General features: G+C 43.2%; 1 protein-coding gene across 3 annotated transcripts in view; it reads right to left on the bottom strand.

The window, feature by feature from the left end:
- Positions 1 to 261: 261 nt before the first annotated feature.
- Positions 262 to 9717, bottom strand: part of LOC140533212 (solute carrier family 23 member 1-like) — a 52165-nt gene continuing 42709 nt past the window's right edge. For all 3 annotated transcript variants that reach the window (XM_072652645.1, XM_072652647.1, XM_072652648.1), the window contains 7 exons: positions 9286 to 9406; positions 7880 to 8036; positions 6327 to 6580; positions 3268 to 3432; positions 2564 to 2672; positions 2300 to 2395; positions 262 to 828 (listed from right to left, as the gene is read on the bottom strand). In XM_072652645.1, coding sequence (XP_072508746.1) covers positions 566 to 828; positions 2300 to 2395; positions 2564 to 2672; positions 3268 to 3432; positions 6327 to 6580; positions 7880 to 8036; positions 9286 to 9406 — 1165 coding nt within the window. In that variant the 3' untranslated portion in view covers positions 262 to 565. The remainder of the gene's footprint in view (positions 829 to 2299; positions 2396 to 2563; positions 2673 to 3267; positions 3433 to 6326; positions 6581 to 7879; positions 8037 to 9285; positions 9407 to 9717) is intronic.

Genomic DNA, 9717 nt, shown 5'->3' with positions numbered 1-9717 from the left:
GAGCTGGTTTTTTACTTAAGCCACCAAGAAGCTACATCAGTGGCCTGCATCTTAGTCCTTTGAACCAATTAAGTCATGAGGATGGTTTTCATTTCTTTTATTAAAAACAGATAAACAAAACAAATTATATGATAGTTATTGCTCTTCCACATTAGTCAGGATATTGGGAAAAGTCCAGAGCCCTATTCAAATCAGATCGTACCCTCTCAGCACCACCCCTTGGGAAGAGAGGACTCGGCTTTAATAAAGAAAAACAGACAATTTCAACATTACAGTTTTAATCCCGTCACACACCCCCTCCAAAACTTGTCAATAATAAAGTTAATGCTTTGTAGATTTCAGGATACACGTATCAAATTTATACTATAGATGGGAAATGGGGCATGCAAAAAGGATTTGTGCATGGGTGAATCAATAACTAGTTTGAACATGGCTGATGATTACAGTTGAACATCTATTTAACCCCACCAGTGAAGAAAGTGCTATAAGGTGTCCATCCGAACAATGGAGGCCTATCAAACCTGTATCTTCTGGAATGGCCCTGAAGTGGGGAAGAAGTATCTCTTTACATTCTCAATTCAACATCCAACATCTCTCTCAATTCCATTGAAATCTGACCACTCTCCTCATTAAGACTATGCTCCCTTCTCATTACTTTCCCTCCATGTTCTGGCTTGGGCCAAAAGGGGATACGCCAGAGCCAAGAAGCAGCACAGAATCTGGTGCCAATCCCAAAAGGGAAGTTGTAGACCTCTGAGACATTCAGGGTGTCCTCTGAGTCCTCATGTATTTGGTTCCATGCTATGAGTCCTCTTTCTTCCTGACTTCCTAGTAAGAGGGAATAAGAAGTCAAAAATGGGCCAAGCCCTATGGATCTGTAACCTGTGTGGTAATGGTAGGGAACTGCATTCTTTGGGATAGATCCAGTTGGGAGAGCCCTGTAAAGAAGATGTACTAGATGGCCTCAGTTTCCTATTCTGCAAAATGACGGGGCTGAACTAGATGAAGACCCTTGCAGTTCTAGAACTATGACCTTATGACCTTTAAGTGGGACTAAGAGTTGTTTGAAATCACAGATGTTTAGAGCTAGAAAATACTTTAAAGATAATTTGGCCTGACCCCTTCACTTCACCCAGATGGGAAAACCAAGACTCAAAGAAATGCAGTTACTTTTCTAAGGTTGCCCTCCTAGTTAATATCAGGGATGGGACTGGACTCCATTCTTTCTTACTTCTATAGCAAACCAGCTATTTCACCATTCTGTGCTTCTGTATACACTCTTCCTCTTGCTTCCTGGAGCTTCTTCCTTGCTCTATGCCACATAATTTAGCCCTCTTCCCACCATAAAATTGTCCAGGAAGCCAAAAACAACTGACTGCATTGGATCATGTATTCCTATCTTGGTACCCCTTCAGCACTTACATTCTTGGTTTGTCCTGAGAAGGTAGCCGGGTGCTTATTTTACTCAACTACATGTGAGTCATCTCATTAGCTAGATAGTACAGTCTTTATAGAGCTGGTGTCATGAGTCTTTTCTCTTCATTTCTACCTCTTCTGCCCTCAATACATAGGACAAGCTTCAGTCGATGTTTGTTGACTATGGGTAATGGAGACCAGGAGGGGGTCCTGTGGGCATATGCCTGTCCTCTGAGGATCATCTCCCTCCCTTCAACTTCATAGGGAATCATACCCTTACCTGTGGGTACTCTGCTGAAACTTAGCAATATATCTTGGGATTTACAGACTAGATTTCTTTTTTATGCCTTAACCTCAAATCATTCTGGCTCTCATTGATTGGCCAACAATAGGTCCCAGTCCAAGCCTTACTTGGTCACTGTTTGGATTCTCAAGGCTACGAGTGAGTGTAATTAACAATTATTTCTGTTTTGACCAGAAACTCTAAGGGTCTTCACCTCCCAGATTGATTTTTTTTGACTAGGTAAAAGAAGCCATTTTTTACCTAGCCTTAATCATTGAATGGGCATTTTCTCAGACAAACTTAGACTTGGGAAAGACCTTAGCTTAAAAAGGCCAAGGCCTCTCACTTCATCTAGGGTCATCACCAGTTGTCTTGATCTATGTCCTGCTACTGGACCCACATGGCTCCAGAGGAGAATGTGAGGCTGGTAACTTTGCACAGCCTTTCCTCACTTAAATTCAATTCATTTTTAAGTCATGACATCTCCTTCCTGATGTCATGGTCCTCTTGGAGAATAAAGGACAAATAAGAAGAAGAACCTATCTTCTGAGAAGTTTTCCAGACATGCTGTTAGAAAGAAGTGGTGATAGCCAACATTACCTCGAAGAGTATTGTCAAGTACAAAGCCAAGGAATCCACCCACAAACATGCTACTGCTGAGCAGAACCTGGATGACTTGATCCAACTGGATAATTCCTACAGTGGACAGAAGAGGAAAAGAATGAGATAGAGAAACTATGGACCTTCCACAGGGTGGAGTCCAACAACCCAGGCCTCTCTGAGCCTTGATCCTCACCATACCAACCAGGTTACAATATTAGGGAGAGAGAAACTTGGTCATCTATGGACTCAGCAGATCCTCACCTGTCTGGATTTGTTCTGGATTCCTGTTCACCCAGTTAGGAATGGTCAGTCCACAGTAGATGGAGAAGCCAAAGACAAAGAGGTTCCTGGAAGAGTTCATGTCCACATACTGCAGGGAGAAGGAATCCAGTCCTCTTACCATCAAGGGAGAGTCTCCTCCTCAAAACTGGCAGCAATTACTTGGGATGTAGAGGGGTGAGGGGAGAACCTGGGAAAAGCAGGTACCCTCCTCTCTGCAAATTAGAAGCCAAGTGGAATATCTAAGCACAGGATGGGGATGGCACAGGGGGTAGGGGTGGAGAGCACTGTTTATCATGCCATCATGTCAAATTCCTGCTTGGGTACTCTGGAAGCATAATCGTTCACTTAATCTTCATGGGGATATTAGGAGTTAACTGTCTGAAAAGTGAAAAGTCAGTATTTATTTTACCATTGTTTTTGTTTTGTTTAATCTAAGCCATTTTTCTCCCACGGGGAAATTCCAAATTTGGCCACTGTCACTTGAAAGGTGGGGCACTGTGGTTTACATAGTTAGGAGAACTTCCTCTTAACCCCAGTTCTATCATTCATAACCCAGATTCCAAAAAATGTATTTCAAGAGGCAAAATGTTTCTGTAATTCTTTAAAAGCAGACTGTCTTAAGGTCAGGACTTAGTGCCTTGCTAAGAAATGTTGAATTGAACTGAAAAGATGCCTTTCTTTACCTGTAGATAAGAAATTCCCCCTGCTGTGATGGCTCCAAACGTTACTAGGAACATACCCCCAATGACAGGGCTTGGAATGGTGGCAAATGCAGCCCCAATCTTCCCAAAGACGCCCATCAGAAGCAGCACACAGCCAGCAAAAATGATCACCCTCCTGCTTGCCACCTACAGTCAAAGGGAAAGGCAAGAAACAGGAGAACTGAGGATCAGCTAACCTGTGAGGATACTGAACACCCAAAGGGCTTCTGTTGGGGTGGGTCTGGGGTGGGTCTTTCTACTAGAACAACTCTACTAAAGCAATATGGAGATGAAGCAGACATAAACCTAAATCACCACCCCATTCTGCCTCCAAGGAAGAGAATTGGAAAGGATGCCGGAAAAACTCTGAGCTCCAATTCCCTGTCCATTTGTATATTTTCTCTGTGTCATCTCAAAACATAATCTCAGTGAATAACGATTGTTTCTGTCTTTGAGATTATATCCCTAGGGCCTAGCACAATACCTGGCACACAACATGTACCAAATGAATAATTGTTCAGTGATTGGCACCACATTAAAAAGGCTCCCTGGGTTAATTTGATCTTCCTAGGATTAGTCCTGTGCTCCACGTTCTCTCATAACATATGCATACTGTTAACTATATGATCTTACATTTCTTCAAACACAGGTTTGTAAGGGTTTTCTACTATATTACATATGTGCATGTATGTACCTATATCTATCTATATTTCTTTATATGTTTATAATTATATCTATGCCTATGACTGTGTCTATATCTATATCTTCCTATATATCTAGCCATCTAACTGCTCTTTCCAATTAGATCATAAGCTCCTCAAGGGTAAAAACTGAGTATTCATTTGCATACTCATGTTCTATGTTGTGCTAAGATTTCCAAGGGCAGTGACCAGTCAGAGTGTGATAGCTGTTCTCTACAATATTGTCTTCAAGGACAAACAGGCAGAGACAGAAGGAAAGAGACAGAGACAGAGAAAGAGAAACAGAGAGAAACAGAGACAGAAGGAGAAAGAGACAGAGACAGAGAGACATACACACAGGGACACAGACAGACTGAAAGAGAGACAAACATTAAGCAAAAAAGAGACGGAGACATAGAGAGACACATATATAGAAAGAGGTACAGAGATGGAGGTAGAGACAGAAAGAGAAAGAGACAGAGACAAAAAGAGAGAGATACACACACACACACACACACACACACACACACACACACACATACACACACAGAAAGAGACAGAGACAGAGACTGTTGAAGTGGTAAACTCCCAGAGATTAGAGAGGATGAGATTAAGAACTATCTGTACACCCTTTGACTCAGTAATACCACTCCTAGGTCCATACTCCCACAATATCAAAGAAAGAGAAAAGGGAACCATATACCAGCCCCCACTCACTCAAATCAAAGTCAACTGCAAGTCATGTCATCATCTTGATGTCATGGTGCTCTTCGAGAACCAAGGATAAACACAGCCTGTGAGTGAGTAGCAGCTCCTCTCTCTCCTCTCCACCCTTGCCTGGGGTGCTCTACCCAGGGGAGGTACACTGCCATGGCTAGAAGCTGCCTTTTTTCCTTTGGGTTTCCTGCCTAGATTTATTGCTCAAAGACCAAGCGTTAAACCCAATTCACTCAGGAGTTCATAGATGCCACATTAAGCAGTAGACCTGTTGTCAATATTTACAATCATGCTAGTTGCCTGCTAATGATAAGATTTTGGATCTCCATTAGCCAATGAAGGTTATCGTTCCCCTCCAGACCATACTCAGGACTTCCTCCATGATGCCCCAGTCCTGGAATGGGCATATTGGCAGTACCCTCCCCCTCTGATTTGCATGGCTCGGGTCCCAGGCCAACAGTATTTCATTGTTTTCCACTCCACACTCAGGATTTCTCTACCATCTCTCCTCTGGTGCCTTTGTCTCCCTACTCCTTCACAGTCTCTTTTTATGTGCTGTCCTGTCCATTTGGATGTACAGTCCCTGAAGGGTAGCTTTCTCTCTACTTATATTTATGTTCCCAAAGGTTAGTACAGTGTTTGGTATACAGTAGGTGTTTAATAAATGCTAGCTGACTGATCCTGACAGAGTCATCTGTTCTTCTTTATTCATCTGGCATTGAAGAATTGCATATGTTCATTCTGGGTAACACTAAGACCACCGGGTCATCTTCTCTTTCTTTCTCCATTAAATGGGCTGCAATGAGTCACCAGTATGGTTACCAAAATCAAAACTTTCTTTTTAAAGACCATAATATGACAGGAGGTAACATGCTATCATGGAGAGAGTATTGAATTTGAAGTAAAAAACTCAGGTTTTGAATCCTGGTTCTGTCCCTTAGTGGGGGCATTGAAGAGAACACCAGGGCCTGGAGTCACGACGACCTGAGTTCAAATCCAACCTTAGGCACTTACTAGCTCTTTGACCTCAAGCAAATCACTTGTTTGCCTCAGTTTACTCATCTGTCAAATGAGCTGGAAAAGGAGATGCCAAGAAAACCCAAAAGGGTCAACCACACCTGAAAAATCACTGAGCAACAACCACAACAAATCTTCCCCTTAATATTTGTGCAACCTTGGGCAAATCACCTAATCCCAGACACTGCTAGGTGACACAATGGATAGTGTGTTGAGCCTGAAGTCAAGTAGAGCTGAGGTCAACTCTGGCCTCAGACACTTACTAGCTATATGACACTGGTTAAGTCACTTAACCTCTGTTTGCCTCACTTTCCTCAACTGTAAAATAGGGATGATAATAGTATTTATCTCCCAGGATTGTTTTAGAGATCAAATAAAATAATATTTGTAAAGTGGATAACATAATGCCTGGCACACAGTAGGCAAGTAATACATTCTTGTCCCTTTCCCTACTCTGTGGCTCTCAGTGCACCTGCCTTTAAAATGAGAAGATTAGATTAGATGGCCTCTAAGGTTAACTTGAGTGTCTAAAATCTGTAATCCTATGATTCATCAACTGCTTTCTGTGTCAGAACTTCAGTTTAGTTGGTCAAACACTGGCTGATGTGGCAACCCAAATAACCTTACCCTGGTGATGCCCAGTGCAGCAATATTCTGACAGAAGGAGGTGGTCCCATTCACACTCCCCAACACTGCTGATACAAGGCAGCCAATTCCCTGAATACCAATACCCCGATTGACGGCATGTTTTGGAGGGGGTGGAGCTCCTATGAGCCGGGCACAGGCATGATAATATCCCACTGATTCCACCATGCAGGAGATCACCGCAGCAGTGATGCCAAACACTCCAGCCAAGCTGATGGTTGGAACTCCCCATTGCCCTAGGAATTGAATACAGACAAGCAATTAATTTAGGGGACATTAACCCCACATCAGACTCATCTCTCCACCTTCCCTCCACTTCCAGGCTCTGGAAAATCTGATTGTCTGGGGGAGGCATGCGTTTGTGAATCTAGGTTAAACCAATACAAAGTGAATATAAGATATGCGGACTTGGAGTAAGACATGTAGGTCTGAGGCCCAACAGACATCCGAGCTACACAATGGCATAATAATACCTGGGGCATAAGAATAAAATGAGATTATGGGCATTTCCTGGAAAAATTAAAAATCTTCCACAAACACTCTATTGGATAAGCAACCTTCAATTCAACAGGGCCTTTGGAATATGTCTTATCATAATCCTCCTAGTTATTGGAGGGGAAAGCAGCTGGCCAGTCATCAGAGCTCAGTAGTGACAGAAAGCACCAGAAGTCAGGCCCTTCTCGGGATAGCATCTGAGAAGCTCTTACTTGGGATTGTCCTTCCTGTCATAAACTATAAATTCCTGACCTCTTAGCAATTAGGAACTCTCCTTCACAAACTCAACAAGGACCCCGGGCTGTGGCAGAATTGACCCAATTGACCTTATTTCTTCAGAACTGACCAAATTCAAGGATTAGGGTCCTAGTTCTAAGCAGTGCTACTCCATTTTTACCTCCCAGGGGTTCAGACGGAACTGAGATATAGAGAGGATTATCTTTCCTTCTTCCCTTCCCATTTAGTCTCTTACACCCCCAAGGTTTGTCTGATTCTGAGTAAGTTAGGGAAGTATAGACTCAACAGTGGGGTATGCCTGGAGCAGGGGGAAGGATATATGATCTGAAGTCCTGTGAGTCCCAGTCTAAGGAATTGCTACCTTGGAGACAACAGTTACTCACAAAGGACTCGGTTTCCAAAGAAATCCAGTGTCAAATTCACTCTAAAGGGAACCTGGACTCTGGTTTAGTCTGGAGTTTTTTAGGACACACTGAGCCTTCTCAGAGTTCTCAGGAAGAGCCCTTACTCCGCTCCCCCCCTTTACCATACCCGCCTCTGGTATATGCCTACCCTCATATTCCACCCTGTGCCCTTATTGTCCCATCTGGCCTCATATTTCTAAGGCCAGATTGATATCAAAATGGCATTTGGGGACACAGTGACATCCAGCCAGACACTGCCCTGGGGAGTCACTGGCTCTTGGGGAAGTGGGGGAAGGCCAGGAAGGCCCATTCCATTACCCCAGGACATTGTCCTTCAATGCTGTTTCTCCTCACACCTGAGGATTTCCACTCGGCAGGAATAGGAGCAACTGCCCATACCTGGATAAGGGATGCGGAACCAAGGGGCCTGGGACAGAACGTCGCCTTTGGTGTCTGTACGGGCCAAATACCCGTATGCTGAAGAGGCCGAGGGGAAGACGTTGGTGACAGTAAGCACGTAGCAGATGATCCAAGAAATGGAAAGAGCCAACAGAACCTGCCCAGAGAGAAGCAGCTTGATCATGCTGTTACACACTCCCCTCATCCTAGCCCTGAGCTGCCTGCCTCCCAGAAAGGGAGAAGGTGGGGGCTAAGGAACTATACTGGAGCCTGAAGTGATTCTGCACTAGTGGCAATCTGTCATTGTGCAAAGAAGAATATAAAAGACAAAGAACAGAAATAGAATAGAGATTGACTAGAGACAAAATCCGTAGAAGGGAGAGGCAGTGATAGAAAGGAGGAAGGACAACAGACTAGGAGGAAGAAGTCTTGGGCCCTAGCCTGGAGCTTTGCCCCCTTCTTAGCTATGTGACCTTGAACACCTCACCTAATTCTGAAGCCTTAGTTTCCTCTGGCACTCTGGTGAAACCTACAGACCCCATCCCAGAATGACGTCTTTAGGTGCATAAAATAAAACACAATGAACTACAAAGGAGCCCATTTTGACATATATCAAAATATTTTTAAAAACAAATTTTTGCTGTCCAGGCCAAAAAGCTGTGGCCTAGATAGATTGCTTCTGGAATTCCTTCCAACTTTCAAATTCCATGGCTCTGTGATTAAGAGGAGCCAGAGAAAAAAGCTGAGAGTGAACTCCCAAGAGCCTTTTCTTAAGGGGGAGAAAAGAGTTGCTAAAACGATCAGGAGCTTAAGAGTAAATTAAGCAGAACCAAGAAAATACTAAAACCTCTGCAGCTGCATATAATAAAAGGATGTTGAAAGCTATGTAATTATAATGGCCAAGCTTGGGCCCTAAGGAAAGATAAAGAGCCGCATTTTTCCACTTTCCTTGAGAAGGTAAGGGATTATTGATATGAGATGTTGTTGGTTTAGGTTTGCAGTGTTAGTTTAGATTTCAGTGGTGGTGTTGTTCAGTTGTGTGCAACACTTTATGACCCCAATGAAGGTTTTCTCAGCAAAGATACTAGAGAAGTTTGCCATTTCCTTCTCCAGCTCATTTTACAGATGAGAAAACTGAGGCAAACAGGGTAAGTGACTTGCCCAGGGTCACCCAGCTAGTAAGTGTCTGAGGCTGCATTTGAACTTAGGTCTCCCTGACTCCATGCCCAGTGCTCTATCTACTGCACTACCTAGCTTCTCTTTAGATTAACTGGGTTCTTTTTTCTTCCTTGTTCTAGGGGAAGCTTCACTGTGTAGTAAAAGGGATGGAGTATAATTGGCAATGACAAGGACATCAGAACATAAAGTACCAACAATTTTTTTAAGAACTCAAAAATATGGCTTACTGGGAAGATCTGGAAAAGGTAGAGCTTAGAAACATGGCATTTCTTGACTTGCCCATAAACTGGTACTGGCACGGGGACGTTTTTCAGGTATTGAGAAAATAGTACGATGAAGAAAATGGTCCTGAAATAGAAAGAAATAAACTTAGGCTCCTGTTGTTTATCATGAACAGATTTCAGATCTTCCTAAGGATGTCCACTCTTACAGCTGCTTCCTTTCCTCTTTCACTATAACCCCCTCTTTCTTCCCATCTAGACTAATGGTGTAACCTCCTAAGTGATTTCTGTCCTTTCCAATTCCAATCCCTAATACTACAGCCTGAGTAATTTTCCTCATGCATTGACCTGACCATATCATTCATCTACTCAAAAATTCAATGGCTCCCCATTATCTACCAAATAAAACAGAAAGTGCTGACCCTGGTAGCTGACTAG

Source organism: Notamacropus eugenii, chromosome 3 (genome assembly GCF_028372415.1).
Source record: "Notamacropus eugenii isolate mMacEug1 chromosome 3, mMacEug1.pri_v2, whole genome shotgun sequence".
NCBI lineage: Eukaryota > Metazoa > Chordata > Mammalia > Diprotodontia > Macropodidae > Notamacropus > Notamacropus eugenii.
Note: the sequence above shows the minus strand (reverse complement) of the source record. Positions and strands in the feature narration are given on the sequence as shown.